Raw genomic sequence first — 22,799 nt, 5'->3', positions numbered from 1 at the left:
TAGAAATTTAAGTTCTTCAATTCTTGGAAAGATATTTGGAGACTTTACTCTCCTCTGATTTCTGTTTGCTCTCTCTGCAACTCCTATTAGTCATATCTCCAGTTCTCCAATTTTCATCTCTTGTGTTTTATTTTCTGGGAGACTTACTCAACTTTTTCCAATTCTTCTATTGCATTTTTATTCATTTATTTTTTAAAATATATTTTATTGATTTTTTTTTTACAGAGAGGAAGGGAGAGGGATAGTCAGAAACATCGATGAGAGAGAAACATCGATCAGCTGCCTCCTGCACGCCCCCTACTGGGGATGTGCCCGCAACTAAGGTACATGCCCTTGACTGGAATCGAACCCGGAACCCTTCAGTCTGCAGGCCGACGCTCTATCCACTGAGCCAAACCGGTCAGGGCCTTCTATTGCATTTTTAAACTTTCTACCTAAACATTTAAAATTTTCAATTAAGGAACAATTGGGTATTCTTTTGTTGAGCCCCTGGTGCTTGTTTCATGGTTGTACTATCTTTTTCTTAACTCTCTTTTCATCTGCTTCCTCATTGTCTCTATTTTCCCTGTTTGTTCCAGACTATCTCATAGTAGAAGCTTTCTTCAAATATTGGTGATCCTGTTTTCCATTCATATTTAGGAATGAAGCACTAAAATTCCAACTGGAAACTCTGTGTTCATGGATGAGGCTTGTCAAATATAGTCTGAAATCAGAGAGTATGATGCCTCCAACTTTGTTCTTCTTTTTCAAGATTGCTTTGGCTATTTGGGGTCTTTGTAGTTCCATACAAATTTTAGAATTGGTTGCTTTATTTCTGTGAAAAATGCCATTGGAATTTTTATAAGGATCACATTGAATGTGTAGATGCTTTGGTAGTATGGCTATTTTAATATTAATTCTTCCAATCCATGAGCATGAAATATCTTTCCATATATTTATATCTCCTTCAATTTCTTTCATCAATGTCTTTCACTTCTTTGGTTAAATTTATTCCTACGTATTTTTATCTTTTTGATGCAATTATAAATGGGATTGCTTTCTTAATTTTTTTTTTGATAGTTTGTTTTTGGTATATAAAATGCACCATTTTTTTTTCTATATGTTGTACCCTGAAACTTTACTGAATTCATTTATTAGTTTTAACAGTTTTTTGGTGAAGTCTTTAGGGCTTTCTATATATAAAATCATGTCATCTGCAAATAGTGACAGTTTTATTTCTTCCTTTCCAATTGGAATGCCTTTTATCTTTTTTTCCTTCCTAATTGCTCTGGCTAGTACTTTCAATACTATGTTGAACAGGAGTGGCAAGAATGGGTATCCTTATTTTGATTCTGGTCTTAAAGGAAAAGTTTTCAGCTTTTTGCTATGGACTATGTTAGCTGTGGAGCCCTGCTTTCTTAATAGGGGCAAATAAGAAAGAATCATGGTTGACCAGCGTTATGCTTTGAACTCTTCTAATAAGGGTAGAATTACCAGAGAATATTTGTATTTTGCTGCTTTGTACCTACCAAGATATATTCAATTAGACATGTTTCCAAGAGACATGTCAGCAAATTGCTATTATTTAAAAATCCTCAATTATCTTTTGAGTAAGATTTTAAAAACTGAAAATACAGTATATATGAAAAAAATTTCTTTAAATTTCTGTCATAGATATGCTCACATTATTTTACAATGTGGGCATATATATGTTTTCTGTAGACAAGTTCCCCCAAGCCTAGCTCTAATAATGTTTAAAAGTAATAGGTAATAGTGCAATGTAAGAGTCACAAAGTGGATATAAAACCTCAGAATTGTAAAGACAGAAAAGTTCTATGAAGTGATTTCATTCAGTAAAAGGAAACTGAAATACAAACAGGTTGAGACTTGCCCAAGGTCAAAAAGTGGTTTAGCAGAACTCATAGAATGAGACTCTATTGTATTACTGACAATATGTGATGTGACTAGGTCTGTGAATTAGAAGGCAAAAACTTCGTTCTAGAATGTACTTTTTCATTTAAAATGGCCCTCCCCTCATCTATCACCTCTAGTACAGTTATCCTGTGTTTTAAAACATGGCTATATAGTACTGCCATTGTGTAGTGTGTGATCTGCATATAAAATGCTGCATATGTCTAAGTTAAAGCCGCTCCTGTTGAATAGGGAGTCCCAGTTTCTGAGGAAAACATTTTTCTATTCATGTAGGCAGAAATATCTGATGTCCAAAAAAAAGAGATGGTTTTCTTCATGGCTAACAGCTCTTTGAGGAAATAATTTTCCCTTACCATTAAAAGTTATAAATCATCACAATTATAAAAAGACAAAAATAAGCTATTGAGCAAATATGGTAACTTCTATCTATAAACATTCATAAAGCATGATTCTCCTAATCTCTTTTTACAGAAAGAATACATTTACTACCTTATTAAATACTACAGGCCTGATGCACAAAATTCGTGCATGGGTAGGGTCCCTAGGCCTGGCCAGCGATCAGGGCCAATCTGTGGGATGACCGGAATGCAATCAGGAGGCCCCCCTCTGGCACCTGCCTTGGCCAGCCTGGTGCCGCCCACTCACCGGCCCCACCCCCCGCTGCCACCACCAGTCAGTCACCTCCCTCTGCAGGGCTACTGGCAGGGCAATTGGGGGCACCTGTCTTAGCTGGCCTGGGGCCTGAGGGCTGGAGGCAGCTGCTGCGTTGAGCATCTGCCCCCTGGGGGTCAGTGTGCATCATAGCGACCAGTCGTTCCACCAGTTCTTCTGCTGATCGGTCAATTTGCATATTAGGCTTTTATTATATAGGATATTTTGAAAGAAAATACTAAATATCCATTAAAATTAAAAATTTTTACTCCATGAAAGACACAGTTTAGAGAGTAAGAAGATAAGCCACAGACTGGGAGAAAAATCTTTAGAAAATACAAATCTGATAAAGGAGTGGTATCTAAAATATAAAAAGAACTCTCAAAATTCAACAATAAGAAAACTCAATTAAAAAAATGGTAAAACATCTGAATAGACAGCTCACCAAAGAAGAAATACAGAAAGCAAATAAGCATATGAAAAGGTGCTGAACATCATATGTCATCAGGCCAATGCAAATAAACCTGGAAATACCACTACCCACATACTACAGTGCCTAAAATCTAAGATACTGACGGCAAATGTAGGTGAGGATTTGGAGCAACAAGAACCTTCACACACTGCTGATGGGAATGCAAAATGGCACAGCCACGTTAGAAGACAGTTTGTCAGTTTCTTATAAAACTAAACATATTCTTAGTAATCATACTCTATTCACCCTTAAAAATATCTGTAGAGTTAAAAAATAAAGTAGACTATACGTGGCAGGAAGTTTTTGATGTTAATTTCATAGCATAAGTATCCTTATGAAACTCTAAGGATACAGGAAATGTCAGACCAGCTTCTGTTAACCAGTGTGTGTGTGCATATTTCATGAGAAGTATGTCCAAGAAAGTTCATTTTGAATTGACAACTTTTGGATTCATCTCCCCCCTAATCTCCAGTTCTGACACTTAGACTTATGACATAGGACCCCTAAAAATATTTTTTTTTTAATGCTGGGACTACTGTTTTATTATATTTAAGAGTGTTTGTTTGACCTTTTATATTTTTAAGAATTTTGGCAAGAAGTTAATGCTAGGCAAACAAAATTCAATTCTTGCTTTTTAATATAAAACCACTCCTTAAGGATTCTTTTGAAGTGAATAAAAATATGCCAAGGGGCTACTTTTGCTACTATTGAAAGAATGTCTTGTCCAAATGCCAAAAACAGTTTAAGAGATCTTTAAAAAAATTTCTGAAGAAAAAGAGAAAATAACTACTCTATGATTTGGAACTTCCACAATGATAAAAGTGGCATGTACATTATACCTGATGGTTTCTTGCTCCTAACAGAACAGGAAAACTTTTCTACAAATATAAAAACAAAACCCATTTTCCAGATTTTAATAGCAAAAAGAGAGCTAGCCATTATTAAAGGACTTAAGAAATAATATTTGGAGGTTAAAAACAATAAAACAAAAAAAGAGCCAGGCAAATCTTAATTTTCTACTTTTCTTTATGGCCTAAGGCAAGGTTAGAATTTATTGGGGACTGGCTAGGTGCTTACTAGAAAATTTCCAAAACTTAGTGGAGGTTATATTTAAGAATAATTTAACAACTACACTGCGATTCTGAACAACCACTTAATAGAGTTCAGTAACATTTTAATAGAATGACACCCTTGAGAACTCAGAATTACTGTCATGTAGAGATGTTGCCATCAAACACCAATGACAAACATGCAATGCTTCTGTCCTCAGCATTAGATTTCTGAGCCTCATCTAAACACTTGGGTTCAATCCTAACCTAAATGAAAGGGCATAGTAATTAGGTATGCTTATTTCCTAAATATTCATTCTAGTAGAAACAGAAACCTTCAAGTTTGTAAAGCTGCTAGGTTCACTATCTGCCCCCTGCTTTCTTTTCCTTAACAAAACTTAGGTTAAGAAAAAAAGAATTAAGTTGTACACAAGGAACCAGAAATTACCTTAACAAATATGCTGGAATAGGGATATTATGTAGAGAGTTTGTAAAGAAACAACTTTATACACTTTAAAGTAAAAAAAAATAGTATATATCTTTAACAAGGAAAAAATAAAAATAGGCCTTATAAATGTTTATAAATGTACTAGTAAACCAGCTGAAAAAAATGCACGTAACTATAAAATATGGTTTAAATTTAAAGAACACACCATCAAAACTAAAAATATGATATACACATACAACACTTATGAGTATTCATAAAATCTCAGGCAACAAAATAAGGAAAATTTTTTTAAAATTTAGTATTAGAGATAATTAAATTGTATTTATTGATTATAAAAAAATATAACAAAAATGACTTATTGGGCACTGGCTAGGTGCTTACTAGGAAAGCACCTTGTATGCATTATGTCATCTAATCTGGACAACAGCTCTATGAGGTAGAGCCTCTCATATCTTTATTTAATACTAGAGGCCCGGTGCACAAAAATTTGTGCACTCGGGGGGGAGAGGGGGTTTCTCAGCCCATCCTGTGCCCTCTCGTAGTCTGGGACCCCTCGGGAGATAACGACCTGCTGGCTTAGGCCTGCTCCTGAGTGGCAGAGGGCAGGCCCAATCCCTAGGTGCAGCCCCTGGTGGGGCTCAGAGCAGGGCTGATTGGGGAGTTGGGGCGCCGCCCCCGTCACACACAGAGCAGGGCGGATCAGGGGGGTTGGGGCGCTGCACCCTGTCACACTCAGGGCAGGGCCGATGGGGAGGTTATGGCTCTACCCCATCACACACAGAGCAAGGCCCGTGGAGGGGGGGGGGATTGGGGTGCCACCTCCTGTCACACACAGAGCAGGGCCGATCAGGGGATTGGGGAGCTCCCCCCTATCAGGCACAGAGCAGGGCTGATCATGGGGTTGGGGTGCCACCCCCTGTCACACACAGAGCAGGGTGGATAGGGAGGTTGTGGCCCCGCCCCCTGTCACACACAGAGGCGCAGGGCGATCGGGGGGTTTGGGTGCTGCTCCCTGTCACGCTGATCCGGTGCCAGGAGGCCTCGAGGATCCGCTGATCCTGGTGCTGGGAGGCATATTACCCTTTTACTATATAGGATAGAGGCCTGGTGCACGGGTGGGGGCTGGCTGGTTTGCCCTGAAGGGTGTCCTGGATCAGGGTGGGGGTCCCCACTGGGGTGCCTGGCCAGCCTGGATGAGGGGATGATGGCTGTTTGCAGCTGGTCACACACCCTTCAGGGTGGGGATCCCCACTGGGGTGCCTGGCCAGTCTGGGTGAGGGGCTGAGGGCTGCTTTCAGGCTGACTGAAGCTCCCAACCTGTCCTTTTTTTCTTTTTTTTTTTCTTCTGGGCCAGCTTTAGCTCTGGCTCTAGCTCTGAGGCTTCCGCTGCTGGTTTGTTTGCCGTTCTATAATCGAAACAATGTATAACTTCAGCTCTGAGATCCCAGCCGGCTATATTTGTTAGAATGTTTCAAACTGCCAGCTCAGAGGCCGGCAAGTCAGGCGGGGAACCGTTGGAGTCTGAAGTCACGGGAGCAAGCAAGCCTCGTGTTCGCTTCCAGCTGCCTGGCTGCCGGCCGCCATCTTGGCTGACAGTTAATTTGCATAAGGATACACTGATTAGCCAATCGGAAGGGTAGCGGTCGTACGCCAATTACCATGTTTCTCTTTTATTAGTGTAGATAAGGAGAGTGGCCACAAACGAGGAAGTGGACAAGCTTTGAATTTGGATTTAGATCTTTCTCATTCCATAACCCATTTTGCTTAACTAATGCAGTTGCACATAGTACAAAATGTTCTTAAAAGATGAAACAGTTTTCACATATATTGGTGGCATGAGTTTTCAACATAGATCAATTACTATTATTAGAAACTAGTAGCTCTGCACACAAATCCGTGCGCCTTTAGCTCTCTGCAAGGCCTGGCCGCTCTGCGCCTGCTGCCCAGAGGCTCTCCGCGGCCCAGAGGCCCATCCACGGCTGGGCACGCAAAGCTTGCCTCGTCATTGGGGTGACAACGCAAGTGTTCTGTGCCCCAGCCTGGCCAGAGGCCCATCCGCGGCTGGGCATGGAACGCTTGCATTCCGTGCCAACGCAAGCATTCTGTGCCCTGGCCTGGCCTGAGGACCATCCATGGCCGGGGTGAAATGCTTGCCTCGTCACCATGGTGACGAAGCAAGCTTTCCACCAGCCCGCTCATGGTGCCCGCTCTCAGCTGCCGCCCCCCCCCCCCCATTACTGGGGGGCTCCGGTGGGGCTAAGAGGACTGGGAGCCGCCACCTGTGGCTATGGGCACCGCCATCTTTGTAACGGAGTGATGGTTAATTTGCATAGTACCCTTTTATTAGATAGGATTAGCCTTCTATCCCTTCAAATAATAAAAAAGATGCAACTCTACCAGAATCTGCATGACAGACTTAGTAGTATCTTTGCATATCTTTTTAAATCATAAACTCCTCTCAAGTTGGTAGAACCCCCCCCAATTTTATCAATTTTGAAGATGAAGAAAAATAGATGAATTGTTTGTGCAAAAATTCTGGAGTCAATAGAAAGCCTGAGAATTTGGAGAGGAGAACCCAGGTGGATTGTTAAATTGCCCAAATCAGCATGACTCCTGGCCTGAGTAGCTCTTCATAGATACAGATTCAGCCTGGGGGCCAGCCTTGGAGGACTAGATTATTAGGTAGGTCTTAACTAACTTGTTGCCTTGATATACTGCTTCCCTATAAAGGGGCTGCAGTATCTGGTTATGAAATGCTGTATGAAGTTTGTTGCCAGCCAGCCTTTCATTCAACATCCACTTCCTTTCTGACTAACACTTCTAGTAATCTGACAGTAGTTTTAAGCACCTGGCAAGGAGTCAGTACTACAGGTATGGCAGCACAGGGTGTTCTGGAGGATGACTTGCTTTGCTGTAAACATCCGATCTGAGATAGCCCTCAGGTAAGATGAATTAAGGCTCTTTTATTGCCAATTTCAGTAGGAGTTGAAGTTTGGAAACATAGAGAATGTTTACACCTTCATAAACTGGAAGTTTTAAAAAGTATAACTTAAAATAAACAAAACTGTAACTTTGAACCTCGTACTTGCTTTTCTAACAAAGAGTTTAGGAGAAAAGTGGCTGCTACATATTCCCACTTTATAACACTTTTTATGGTAATGCCCCCAGAATCATAGATATTGAACTTAACTAAGTATTCTGTTGAAAAGCAGAAAAACCAAACACCTTAGATGAAAAAATAAAGTCACTGGGTCTGGGAATCTCTTAGGAGGTAAAACTTCCTTTTCCATTGAATAGAAAATTGTTAAAGTTTGCTAAGGAGAATTTTTTTCAAAATCTGGTGCTACGATTAAGATCTCTAGGCCACAGTAACAAGTACTTACGGACACTGGCAAAGATTCTAAGATCCCAGGTTTCTTAAAAGCATGTAGATATTTTACAAATGAGCAAAATGAGATTTCAAAAAAATTAATAACTTACTTGAAACCATCCTGAAAGGAGCTACAATCCTATTAGACATCTACTCAATTGCAAACTTAAAAATTTTTTCCCCCCGCTAATAAATTACTGCCTCTCTGGGAAGTTGAAAAATGCTATGATTGCTATGCTATTTATAAAACATATAGTTGATACCTGGCTCTTAGATATATTCTCAGTTTCACTGAATGAGATAAGCACTAAAAGGAGGATCGTATTCAAACACAAACAAACATTCAACTCCAGTTATATAGACATTAGCTTTCCGCCCATGCCAGCAAATCCTACACAGAGAGGAAATAATGTCTCTTACTCGTCACCCTGTCCCAGGGTATGCGGGTGATGAACCCAGCTATGTTCATGTCCATTTATTTGTGATTGTTGGTTTCCTGTTGGTGGTAAGATAAAAGTTTTTCTAAAGTAATTAGAATAATTTGATAAAAGACAAATGAAAAAAATGGAATCTGCTACAAATAACTTAAAAAAAAATCAAAGCAAAGAAAACAATACCTATATCCAAAAAAAGACTTACTATTTCCTCCTGAGCTGAATTCCCATCTGCTTTTATTTTACAGAGAACATTTTAATGGTGGCCAGATGGGAGGGGTTTTGAGGGATGGGTGAAAAGGGGAAGGGATTAAGTAAAAATTGCTAGTTATAAAATTGCTATCCTCCTCCAAGGCTGGCCCCCAGGCTGAATCTGTATCTATAAAATTGCTACTCATGGGCATGTGGAGTACAGCATAGGAAATATAGTCAGTAATAGTGTAATAACTATTGTGTGCTGTGAGATGGGTACTAGACTTATCAGGGTGATCACTTCATAAGTTACATAAATGTCTAATCACTGGGCTATACACCTGAAACGAATATAATATTATATGCCAACTGTAATTGAAAAATAAAAAATTATTTTTAGAAAAGTGAATCAAAGCTAATTAGGTCCACAAGAGTATATACAGAATTGTCCACAAATTTACAAGGAATGGGTTGGTGACAGTTACAAATAATTAAGTATAAAATAATTGATTGAGACGTGATCTGTTTCTCTTCTTGTAAACATTACAGTGCTGTACATGTTTATTATGGTCCTTTCCTCTGTGCATGACATAGTTTTTTTAAAAACTATTTTTAATAGTAGTTTTAAGGTCATAGTAAAATTGAGGGGAAGATAAATATTTTTATATCAGATATTCTAAAGAGATTTCCATTATATCCCCTTCCCAACACATACAAAGGCTGCCCAATCATCAACATCCCCTACCACAGTGGTACATTTATTACAACTGATGAACCTACATTGACACCATTATCACCCAAAGTCCACAGTTTACATTAAGATTTACTCTTGGTGTTATAAATTCTATGAGTATGGACAAATGTATAATAACATGTATCTGTTATTACCATCGGCTTTTAAATGGCAACATGTTTTTCCACTAACTGGGAGCTATAGCCTTGAAGCCAGAGACAATGAGGTCCTGGCCACAGGGGAGTGGTGGGCGCAGGGTGGCTGAAAGATGCTGCCTGCCAGCTTCCAGGGAGGCTCCCTAGTTGCCGCATTTCTCCTCCAGCTGGCGACAAACTTCTTGGGGCTCTCCTGATGATTACCCAAATGCTCAAATTTTCTGGACACTCTTCCCAGGGAGAAACAATAGAGTAACTTAGAAGGGTGTAAGGAGCTACTTCAAACATTGGGCCTGTGTAAGCTTTATAGAACAAGGTTGACTGGGCAAAATAAAGTACCAGGTGGGAAGAAAACATTTTTAAAAGTACCTCCCTAATCCAGTCTTCAAAAGTATCACCAGTATCATCTCCATTCCAATCATCCTCTACAACATTTTAATTAAAATGAAAAAATATTCTACAGCCCTCATCAGTGGTTAGAGCATCAGTCCTGGGACTGAAGGGTCATGGGGTCAATTCCCAGTGAAGGGCATGTACCTGGATTGGGTTGCAAGTTAGGTCCATGACAACCGATCAATGTGTCTCTCTCACATGGATGCTTCCCTCCCTCCCTCCCTCCCTCCCTCCCTCCTTCCCTCCCTTCCCTTCCTTCCTTCCTTTTCTTTCCTTTCTTCCTTTCTTCTTTCTTTCTTTCTTTCTTTCTTTCTTTCTTTCTTTCTTTCTTTCTTTCTTTCTTTCTTTCTTTCTTTCTTTCTTCCTTCCTTCCTTCCTTCCTTCCTTCCTTCCTTCCTTCCTTCCTTCCTTCCTTCCTTCCTTCCTCTCTCTCTCTCTCTCTCTCTCTCTCTCTCTCTCTCTCTCCTCTCTCTCTTTCTCTCTCCATCTTCCCCTCCCTAGCCCGCTTCCACTCTCTCTAAAAATCAGTATAAAAAATATCCTCAGGTGAGTCTTAACAAAAACAAAACAAAAAATACTCACTTATAGCCCTGGCTGGTATGACTCAGTTGGTTGGGAGTCATCCCATGCAACGAGAAAGGTTGCCGGTTTGATTCCTGATCAGGGCATATGCCCGGGTTGTGAACTCGATCCCTGGTAGGGGACATGCAGGAGACAGCCGATCGATGTTTCACTCTCACATGCATGTTTCTCTCTTTCCCTCTCCCTCTAAAAATCAATGAAAAAAATCTCAAAAAACCCCACAAACAAACAAACCTCACTACAGTTAAAATAAACATTTTATGTTTGTAAAAAACAGTCAGCAATTTCCTCATCTCTGGCTTACCTGGCCAAATTCTTGTTCATATAGTTAATAGTGTATAATTATATAAAATTACCTTTATGTAATTTTGGTTAATCTACTTTCCTGTGAAGACAATTAATTGATCTGTGTTTTCATTTTTACTAGAGGCCCGATGCACGAAATTTATGCAAGAGTTGGCCTTCCTTCCCCTGGCTGCCGGCACCGGCTTCCCTCTGGCACCTGGGACCCGGGCTTCCCTCCCAGTCCTGGCTTCGTCTGGAAGGACATCCGGTCGAATTAGCATATTATGCTTTTATAATTATAGATACCAAAAGTGGTTGAACTCTGAAACACTGGCTGTGCCTGTAGCAGGGTGCATTTCTACAATGTTAGAGGACTCCTCTTATGACAAATGAGAATGAAAGCTTATTTTCCCTAAATATAATTTTTAAAGTCTTTTTTTTCTTCAGTTTAATAAGTGTTAAATATATACTATATAGAAGGTTCTCTGCTGAAGAATATGGCCTTAGCCTGGGGAGGAAATAAATTAGTTACATCAGTGGTAAAGCAATGACTCTGTAGGAGGCAGGTGACTGAAGTTCTGGTTTTGAATATTTTACTATTTAAAAAAATCAAAACTTATTTTTGCTCTCAACATTACAGCACCATTTCATTTTGATGGGGTGGGGCGGGATGAGATCTTATATTTTACCTGAAGCTAAATTTTATCTCTTACATTTCCTATATATTAATTTTAAGACTTTTTTTGGTTGTTAATCCTCATCAGAGGATATTTTTTCCATTGCTTTTCAGAGAGAGTGGAAGGGAGTGAGAGAAGGTGAGAGAGAGAGAAAAACATAGATGTGAGAGAGAGACACATTGGTTGTCTAACGCATGCACCCGGATCCAGGGCAGGGAGCAAACCTACAACTCAAGGTACCTGCCCTTGATGGAGAATTGAACCTGAGACCCTTTGATATGCAGGCCGATGCTCTGACCACTTAGCAACAATGGCCAGGGCAATTTGAAGACAAAAAAAAAATGATAATAGTCCTCAAACAATAGGGCAGCCCCCAAAAGACCCCTCAAGTATTATACAAACCTGTCTTGTCCAAGTTGAAAACCCCAGTCCTAGTAAGATATAGCTCTGGAACAAAATTTCGATGATACCGATTATAATTAGGACCACAGTGGGATACCCTTCCCCCACTCAAGCATTATGGAATACGAAAAATGTAATTCGAGGAAGAACAGAATTTTCTGGTACTTTTCCTGTGACTATTTTTAGAATATCTGATATAAATATTAATCAGAAACGAATGTGCTTGTATTTTAGAATAAATAAGGCAGGCACCATATAAGAACTAGCAAGCTGGTACAGTAATTCCTGGCACCACCTGAGTTTCAGCAGACAGAACCTCACTGGCTTTGATTTTTGTTTTGCTCTTCTCTGTTACTGCCATAAATTACTTCAAAGTGAGAGAGGCACATTTATACCTTGCTAACTACTCTTCCTCCTCACTCAGCTCAAGTGAAAGATTTATGGTGTCTTCTCCTTGCCATTTCCTGTAAACTGACATATCATGTACATGATGCCAGCCTTTGGTTCCACATCAAAAAGTGAACTCCTGAAATGTGGCAGCAGTCAGTCAACAGTAGTTACATGTTCATTTTAACATAATGGACAGTCATGTCAAAGAGATGCTCATTAATTAGGACTATTGTTTCAGATAGAACTTAAAAGTAAATGCCCTTCATGTGTCTTAAGCTACTTTCTACATTGTTTCCCTCTTCCTCCCCCCCAGTGCAATTGAGAAACCTAAAGGGGGAAAATAAAATATACATAGTTCATACCTGAGGCAAAACAAGTACTTTTGGAATCTATTTGGTAGTTATTATCTATGACTGTGTGATACACTAAGGCCAATTCCACATGTAAATTGACCTATGTATTTTCTGAGTGCTATTAAACAACCTGTAATGTGTTAATCTCTGGATTTTATAGCAGAGAGAGAAAAACAACAGCAAGCAAAAAGGAATGCAGTTCCAATCTGCTAGATAACTCAGAATGCAAGAATCTACAATTTCTTAGTTAAAAAACATCAATTTCCCAGTATAAATATGCCAATGGTACTCAGAAGATATTTCTGTTAAGTTTGTCCTTTTCTTAAGAAATGCATGTAGAAAGATGCACAATTATTTTAATGGAATTGTATTTTGTAAATAAAAACAGCCTAAGTTAACAGTTGCTAAGGACAAAAAAAAAAGTATGTCTGCCATACTTAAAACCTTCCTATTTTCACAGAGTTCTGGCTGCTCTTATTGAGTATATTTTCAGTTAAGGGCAGACTGTCCCTTTTACAGTTTTTAGAAGAGAATCTTTGATAATACACAATTAGGCTGAAATAATTTTCCAAAATTTTGATAAAAGATAATAATGATACAATCTCTTTGCCAAGTCTTTTGAACTTCAGAGTGCTCTCATGATATCCTAATTTCACTTATATGATCTCTATGAGAAAATAGTAGGCAGTTGTATATCATTTCCATTTGATAGGCCAAGAGATCAAAGTTCAAAGAAGTATAGTTGGAAGCTGCTGTCTCAAGAAGCTTCAAAGAGGACTCCTGCTACTTTTCTGAAGACTACATTTTGAGCAATAACAGGAGCCAAATAAAAACAATTGAGATATATCAGAGGTCAGGTAAAATGCAATTTCATTTAGTGATCACCTGTCATGCAGTGCATTTCTTGTTTTAATATTTTTAATATATAGTTATTTAAAACAATTGGCATCAAGCAGTCTTTTTGCTAATGACCCCAAACCACTACTTTCCTCCCACCGAGATATTTTGAGAACTTTCTTACCTCTGCTCCAGAATATGTGTCCGTTTGGAGGATGAGTTCATTCAGATCAACATCCTGACTGATTGGCATTGAGTGAAACTGCAGGTTAAATATTTCCTTCCTTGTTGCTGCATCTGGTAAAGGCACATACACGATTCTATCGATTCTTCCAGGACGCATCAAAGCCTGGAAAGAAGATGGGGCAATGCGGATTAACCAGGCTCAAAATTGACATTCCATGTGAAAGGTGCTCAAGGAAAGGGATGTCCAGAATCTCATGAATAAACCACTATTCTTCATAGTTAGTAAACAATTTACCATAGCTAAGATTTGGAAACAGCCTAAGTGCCCATCAGCAGATGAGTGGATTAAAAAACTGTGATATATCTACACAATGGAATACTATGCTGCGGTAAAAAAGGAATTCTTACCATTTGCAACAGCATGGATGGACCTGGAGAGCATTATGCTAAGTGAAATAAGCCAGTCAGAGAAAGATAAATATCACATGATCTCACTCATTTATGGAATATAATGAACAACATAAACTGATGAACAGAAACAGATCCAGAGACAGAGAAGCATCGATTAGACCATCAAACCTCAGAGGGAAGGTAGGGGAGGGTGCGGGTAAGGGGGAGAGATCAACCAAAGGACTTACATGCATGCATATAAGCCTAACCAATGGACACAGACACCAGAGGGGGTGAAGGCATGAGTGGGGGGGGGGGGCAATGGAGGGATAAGGACACATATGTAATACCTTAATCAATAAAGAAAAAAATTATTTAAAAAATAAAAAAAAACACAGAGAGGAAAATAAAATAAAGTTTATATCTAGAAAAAAATAAAAGAAAACACCTACTATAGATTCTACAATCTATTTTAAAGATTCAAATCAATAAACAATATTCAGGCTACTTTTGAAAATAGAAAAGCAATATTTCCTCAGCAACTGTTAGTTTAGTAAAAGATGACTATTGTCTTTTAGGGGAATGCAAATATGACTTGCATTCATCGTATCAAAAGATATTAATTGTAACTTCCTGTAGTAACTTAGAATATGAGTTAAGCTCCTTCAGAGAGCCCTAAAATAAACATAGCTCTGATAAAAGACTACTTCTAGAACTGATGTAGCCAAATAAATGTTCCGCATATTTTATTGGAGGCTAATGTCTAAATTATCTTAGAGCTAATAAATTCATCTATATAAAATATTTATTGAGCATGCATTTCATACCAGACATTGTTCTTGGTACTAGGAAATAGCAAAAGATAGATATTAAAAGAGACACAGGTCAAAGTGTGTGTGTGTGTGTGTGTGTGTGTGTGTGTGTGTGTGTGTGTAGAGGGATGGGTAGCTTTTTAGTTGGGAAAGTGAGAGAAAGCCTATCTGGGGAGGTAACTGATGCAGATGCCCAAAGGAGTCAGCCATACAAAGATCTGGGAGAAGAGCATTCAGGATAAAGAGAACATCAGTGCAATGGGCAGAATGACTGGTATGTTCCTGGGAAAGAAAAACCCCAATGTGGTAGAAACAGTGAGTAGAGGGAAAAGAGGTAGGAAATGAGGTCAGGCAGATATTTATGGGTAGATCAGAGGCTTTACAAGACATGGTACAGAGTCTGAATGGCATTCTTCTTGTAATGAGACGCTACTAGCAGATTTTAAGTATGAAGGTTGAAAAGGTAAGATTTACATTAAAAGATCACTCTTGTAGGAGAGACAATATCTAAAGGTCTAACATACATGTAATTGGAGTCCCAAAAGGAACTGAAAAAGATGAGGCAGAAAAATATTTCATGAGAAAAGAGCCAAAACTTTCCTCAAATTGGTAAATAAATGAATTTAGATAATTAAGAAGCTCAGTGAATCTCAAGCATATTAAATACAAAGAAAACCACACCTGACCACATCCACTTGAAAAGTGCCCAAGGAAAAGGATGAGAACTTTTATCCCAATTTCACCTATATCTATCTTATGCTATTTCTTAGTACCAATGACTCCAGTAAACATATTTTCAAATGATTAAAAATATTATCATAGTGCAACTACTGAAAACCAAAGATAAAGAAAATCTTGAAGCTGCCAGAATTAATACAGGGAACAATGGTTTGAATCACTAATGACTCTCAATCTAAACAATGGAGAGCGGAAACCAGTGGAACAACATCTTCAAAGTGCAGGGAGAACAAAAAACGTCATCCTAGAATTCTATTCCCAGTGGAAATATCCTTCAATAATGAAAAAAAAAAATTAAGTCATTGTCAGACAAAGAAAACCACCACAGAAAATGCTAAAGAAAGATACTCAGATTGAAGGAAAATGACATAAGATAGAAAATTGAATATTCAGGAACCAATGAAGAGCTTTGTAAATGAATCACTCCCAAAATGTAGCCTTCTTCCACCTCCAAAAAATTACTCTTGTTGCTGGCATAATCAGAAATGGAATTTCCTGAAGCTTTAAGAGACACTCACTTATAAATAGTTAAAAATAGCACATTTCTATATCTACCCTTTTTAGAGGGATGAATACAGAAAGAAGATGCCATAGAAGTAAATACTGAAACTAAGGAAAGTAAGAACTAGGCATGAACAACTTCTAATTAAACAAACAAAAGAAAAGAAGAAGAAAAAAGAAAACCAAAAAACAAGACCCTGAAAATATACCTGGGACCATACATAAAACATTACAGAAAATGCAAACATCAAAACCTAATATAATTGCTCTGTGGAAATTAGTTCTTAGGGAACACGATAAATTGTCTGCTGTTTCTGACCCAGGACTTTCATGTCTTTTGCCAGTCTCCATGACATTGTGGCAGGCTGGCTGGTTAGCTTACAAATAGGGTAATCTATTTGTGGCAGGCTAGCTGGTAGCTTACAAATAGGTGTGAGAAATAGTATTTATTGACAATTTTATCATCCTAAGATTAGTGTGCCTATCAAAGAAAGAGAAAAATTAGAAATATATAAATCCAGGAAGAATTATCTTTATTTTTTATTTTTAAATTTATCTTATCATGTTCATGTTTAGAATTCCAAATAGATTGGCTATGAAAAATCTGCAGGAGAGGACTGCAGTAGTCTATAGAAATTCTATCCCAAATTCCAAAATTCTAATCATAGAACATCTCAAAAACTAATATTTCATTCTCATTTTGTAAAATGCTATTGCATAGGTTTTGCACATGTTCCAATACCTAGAACATGACGAGTGTCTACCAGATAACTGTTAATTTTTAAGTTATAAACGAAAATAGCAAGCAAGTCAACTAACAAATATGTAGTAAATATATTCCCTTTGTTTAAAAAATAAATGCTTTAATTATTTGTAGACTCTTCCCCAACCCTAGCATCAGTCCATTGGGAGGAAGTGACACATATGATTGGCTTCCTTGAAATGTACAATGTCACAGAATTCAGTCATGGGAATCACAGCTCCCCACCTAAAGCAAATGCATGATTCAGGAAATTAGAATGACTCCAGTAAATACATATTTTCAAATTATTAAAAATGTTATCTAAGACAAATAACATTAATATTAAATAGCCCTTAAGAATCTATCAAGCACTTCTCACATACTATGTTTCACTTAATAGTTCTCCAAATCCTGTGAAGTAGATATTATCATACTCCATTAGGAAAAAGATAATGAGGCCCAAGATCACACAATAAATGGCAGAAAAGTGGGCTGAAATCAGGAGTCTCAAAGTTGAATCAGTCCTTTTTTACTAGTACTTTACTATCCTTCCAGTACAATATGCAATTCTATCAATGGACAAATGAAAAATGTTCTTATTCTGAAATGACATGGATAACAAAATAAATGTGAATAATTATTTCATCAAAAAAGTATAATACATCTACTATGTGCTAGACCTTGTTTTAGTGGCTTGGGATACAGCTGTGAATAACTTGGTTTATTTTTTTATCAAGTTGAAGTTATCCTTCTCACCCTTCTAGAAAAAGTCATGTTCTGGGTCATTTAAACTTCCCTTTCTAATAGCTGAAAGAACAACACAGCAAAGGACATAGCTAAGTCACTGGAACAACACTCAGCATGCATCTGTGCTTTTCCCCCTGGTACCCGGACAGTGCAAGGCTGAGCACTCTTCAATGACCATAATGTTGTCTGGGCCAACAGCCAGCTAAGCTTTTTCTGGCCCGATCTTGTCAGTGAAAGTGAGCTTAAAAACAGAGCTTTCCTTCCTGTAGAACCCTAAATGAATTAACAGCCTTCCTAGAATTTCTTTTAAAATACTGCCCTGAGATATTAGGGTGGAAGAATGATGGCAGGTTCTGAATGATGGCAGATTCTGTTATTTTAAAATCACCACAAGACAGCTCTCAATGAGAAACCAAGCCAAGGCTTCCTAATACTCTGACCCCTCTGGCCCCAAGATCACAGATACTGTGGCCTCTACATGAAAACTCTATTTTTAAAAAAATCATAAGGAAAACTGCCTTTTCAAGAGAACTTATTCAAGACCTCTATCAGCCTGTTCCTCATGTGTGAAAATGAAGATGGCTTTTTAATAAGAGAAGCCTATGTGCATCTGACAAGAATTACCCTTAAATTACAGATGACAAAACATCTTCACACAATTTTATAAATAATTCCATGGAGTTCACCTGAAATCTGCTCGTGCACCCCAGACTAAGAAAGCGTGGTATTTGATGACCTTCCAGCCCCAATTCTAAGACTCCAATGCAGTATCTTACCCAATGTCATGCCCACAGCTTATATCACATGGTCATTACTGAAAAGTGTTCTATTTATCTAATTGTACTAATTAATTGAACGAATACTATTAACTTTTTTTGCTTCTGACCTTCACAAAAAAGAACTCAAAAGCATTTCTGGTATTTCACATTCAGGATTCTTATTGATCCAACCATATACCACAGTTATGGGGCTTGTTTTAAGAGATTCTGAAATTTAATACCTGTAATTTCATATTCTATCAATGTTCAAATCTAATTTAATTAGCATAGAAATACTTGTTCAGACCAAAGTATTAAAACAGACACAGAAAAAGCAGGTTCTATGGCTGTCATTCATTTAAAATGATCAACAGGGTGTGTATGTAAGTGTGGGGAGTATCTTCCTCTAGAAAAGAAAAGCAGCACTGAGTCTTTATATTTTGCTCCAATAAAACACATATCAATGTCTCATGATTCATAGAGAAAATAGTTCCAGAAACTGGGAAAGGTGAATCCTTGGTAACAGTTCTGATTTATTTCAAAAAAAACCTTTAACTTATTCTAGGCATCTCTCTCTCCTACTAAATTCAACTGATTAACATGTGTGGTTCATGATACCCCTTTTGAAACGTTCATTTATTCTCCATCTTCTTTATTATATACTTGTGTTTCTTTAACGCATGACTTTCCCACCAGATTGTAGGCTATATGTAATGGAAGGTATATATTGTTTTATTCCACACTGTAAACTCAGCAATGGCGCAGACAAGGCACTCAGTAAATGTTTACTCAACAAAGTCAAGCCAAGGCAATCTCATTTAAAATATTTTAGCTGCCATGGCTAGATATTTTTCTGCCTGCAGCTTTATTCTTTCCTTCTTCTCCCTCCCACTGTCCGCATCACTGCTAAAGTGATCATTCTAACTGAAAATGCTGTAACTTCCTATTTTCTAACCATTAATGAATGGCACCCTCAAGGAGAAAAGTCAAATTCAAGCATGGTACTTTGAGCCTGCCTAATTTTGGTGTAACTTTCCGACCTTATCTGCAGCTACTTCTTTCTCAACCTATGGCTCCCAGTGCACCTAACCACTCAATTGGCAAACGCACTAGGATATCTTCCACCTCCTTGCCTCACATATCCTTTTCTCTGCTCAGAATGATATTTTATCTTCTTAGCTATCCAGCAAGCTCCTCCTCTTGTTCAAGTTTCAGCTTAATTGTTTTCTCTTTTATATAAACTTCTATGACTCTTTCAAGTATGTAACTTGTAATATGGCATACAGGTTAAAAGCAAGGGCAAAAGAATTGACTGAAGGGGTTAAAATTAAACTGGGTTAAAATTCTAGCTCCACTATTTATTAGATATTGTCTAGACAAATCATTTATTTTTATTTATTTATTTTTTGTTTGTTTTTTCTTTATTTCTTTTTTTTTCTCAGACAAATCATTTAAACCTACTGGTAATTAAAATCCTTAACAGTCCTAGTATTTACTCAGAGGATGAATGTATAAATTGAATGATATAACCTATATAAAGTGCTGAGCACAGTGTTTGGCACATGGCATGTATGCTTCACTTTACATGTCATCATCACTATTATTGTTCCTATATATCGTACTTATCCCTAGCACTTAACTGAGCCCTATGAATACAGGGAATGCTAGTTAACTGCTCACTCTTTTCAACAGAAATCTGATCGAGGGATCACTAAGAGAGGAAGCCATAGAACACACCTGTATTTATTAAATCTCTACATGCTGTTGATCCAGATCACTCAGCATATAGATGGACATAGTTGATGTCTAAAAATGTTTCACATCTTCGACTTTAGCTGCTAACTTTTAAAATGTTTATTTATCTATTTCCAGTTTTATTGAGGAATTGATACATATAACTGTACATATTTAAGGTGTACAATGTGATGATCTGATACATATACACATTGTAAAATGACTATCAAGATCAAGATAATTATATGGCCAACATAGTTACGCAACACCATGTTATCAACTCTAGTCACTATGTTGAACATTCAATCCTCAGAACTTACTCATATCTAAAAATTTGTACTCTTTGACCAACATGTCTCCATTTCCCACTTCCTATGGCTCCTGGCAACCATCATTCTATTGTTTTTTATAAAACTGGCCTTTTTATCTTATTTTTTAAGATTTCACATATAAGTGATACCATATAGTATTTGATTTTCTCTGTCAGGCTTATTTCACTTTAGCTGCTATCTTTTAAGGCTTAAATTCTCAATGTTTCAGGAATATAATTTCATAATGTCTTTTATATAAATTAGTAATCTCTAAAAGTTTAATTAAACTGAAGGGAGATTAGCTTTAGAATAAAGTAAGTAACATATAGTAAAAATCATGTAAGCCCTGGTAGGTAAGGAACACTCTTCATTATATTAGTATTACTTTTGGGTTAATGAAAAAGAATATAAATTGTACTTGAGTTGGAGGAATTATCTGTTGAACAGATATTAGAAAACAGAAACAGGTTTTATATAAAATTTGAATAACAAAATCCTATAGTATCCACATATTTAAAAGTAACTAGAAATATTAACGGATCAACTTTTTTGTACTATTAGCTATACAAAAAAAGCACATGACTTGGTCCTTACCTTTAAGAACACATTAAAAGTGAAGAAGAGTCAACGGATAAAGAGTTAAATGCAGTAAGTTTTAACCAACAGGCTAAGACAGTATTAAAAAAGATGAAAAAGTACATGAATAATTTCTACTTTAAGAATTTTAGGGTGAGGAGAAAATCAAATTGCAACCTGATGGATGCTGCAATACTGAAGGCCAATCATTTAATGAGCTAAACCCAGCAATATTTACCTAATGCATACATAAAACATTTTTAGAAATGCAGAAATAATTAAGTGAGGATGCTGTCAGAGATCAAGCTAAATTACTCTTAAGCAATAGGCTCTGTTAAACAAGGAAACTAACTTTTGTAATTCTTCTCTTACAGCTTTTAGCTTAGTAAACCTTTTCACAAAAAAATCATTTGAGATCTTTTAATTTTATAGTATAACTGAGTAAGTAGTAATAATGTAATTTGTACTACACACATCATCCTTTAAATAAGTAACCCTTTGGAAATGGGTCTATTTGATACCATGGAGTATATGGAGGAAAGAACTGGTTTCCAAAAAGCCAAAGAATGAGAATTTTATTTGTATTTTTAAAAATTATAAAATTATTATTAGTGCAGTAGGTAACTGTCTAACCTTAAAATTAAGTTATTTAACTGGTTTAGAAAATAAAAAGTGAGAATTTCCAAGAGGTGAGATGAACTGATTTAAGACTTTGGAAACAAGGAATTTCAAATGTCCTTAAAAAAATCTAGAAACCTTTCCCTGATCCAAATGAGCTGGGCCTTGAGAGATAAGAAGGAAATTTACCAGACTGAGACATTGGGCAAAGGTAGAGGGAATACTATGTACAAAGAACTAAAGGGGCAGCAATGCACTAACCATTCTGGGCAGGCAAAGGTTTATGTAGTCACACTGGGAGGCCGACCTTAGGAGGCAGCACCTGGATGGATCACAGGTGTGCTGGGACATTGCTTCCCTCAGCTCTCCGGAGCTCCAGAAGCCCAGAGAGGCCAGAGGCTCTCATAGTCAGACAGCAACCTTTTCTGTTTAGTATTCCATATGTGACAGGTCATGAAAAGGGTTGGGAATCACTGGTGGACGATTCTTGAAACATGGGCACATGGAGGTAAATGAAATGAAGTAAAATAAAACACCGAGGTCCAGCTATTTTATATATGGTGGGGAATTCCAAGGTCTTGGGTCTTTGTCTCATGGTCCATAGGAAATTGTGGAGGTTTCTAATCAGGTGAAGGACAGGCCCGATTTTCTGTTTAAGAAAATAAACAATTCTGAAGCAGTGTAGGTGGCACAGGAATGAAGTGGAATGTACAGTTAGAAAGATAGGGTAGCCCTAGCTGGTTTGGCTCAGTGGATAGAGCGTCAGCCTATAGACTGAAGGGTCCCATGTTCGACCAGGGTCCCAGGTTCGATTCCAGTCAAGGGCACATGCCCAGGTTGTGGGCTCGACCCCAGTAAGGGGTGTGCAGGAGGCAGCTGATCAATGATTCTCTCTCATCATTGATGTTTCTATCTCTCCCTCTTCCTTCCTCTCTGAAATCAATAAAAATCTATTTTAAAAAATTTGTTTAAAAAAAGAAAGCTAGGGTAAAGGGGCCCAGATAGATGTTGACAAAGATGGTTTGATTTTGGGTGGGGGGCACACAATGCAATATACAGATCCTGTTTCACAGAAATGTACAATTGAAACCTATATGATATTATTAACCACCTAGAGGCCTGGTGCATGAAATTTGTGCACGGGGGGGGGGGGGGTTGTTTAATCCCTCAGCCAGGCCTGTACCCTCTCTAATCCGGGACCCCTCAGGGACTGTCTGACTGCCAGGGATTGGGCCTAAACTGGCAGTCGGACATCCCTCTTGCAATCCAGGACTGCCGGCTCCTAACCACTCACCTGCCTGCCTGCCTGATTGCCCCAAACCACTCTGTCTGCCTGCTGGTCGCCCCTAACC

The 22,799-nt window shown here is 37.9% G+C and overlaps 1 protein-coding gene across 1 annotated transcript in view; it reads right to left on the bottom strand.

The window, feature by feature from the left end:
- Positions 1–22,799, bottom strand: part of SPATA5 (spermatogenesis associated 5) — a 228,305-nt gene that overhangs the window by 33,870 nt on the left and 171,636 nt on the right. The window contains exon 15 of the mRNA XM_014457229.2: positions 13,519–13,683. Coding sequence (XP_014312715.1) covers positions 13,519–13,683 — 165 coding nt within the window. The remainder of the gene's footprint in view (positions 1–13,518; positions 13,684–22,799) is intronic.

The sequence above is a fragment of the Myotis lucifugus genome, unplaced genomic scaffold, assembly GCF_000147115.1.
Source record: "Myotis lucifugus unplaced genomic scaffold, Myoluc2.0 scaffold_1, whole genome shotgun sequence".
In the NCBI taxonomy this organism is placed as follows: Eukaryota; Metazoa; Chordata; class Mammalia; order Chiroptera; family Vespertilionidae; genus Myotis; species Myotis lucifugus.
This window is presented reverse-complemented; position numbering and strand designations above follow the sequence as displayed.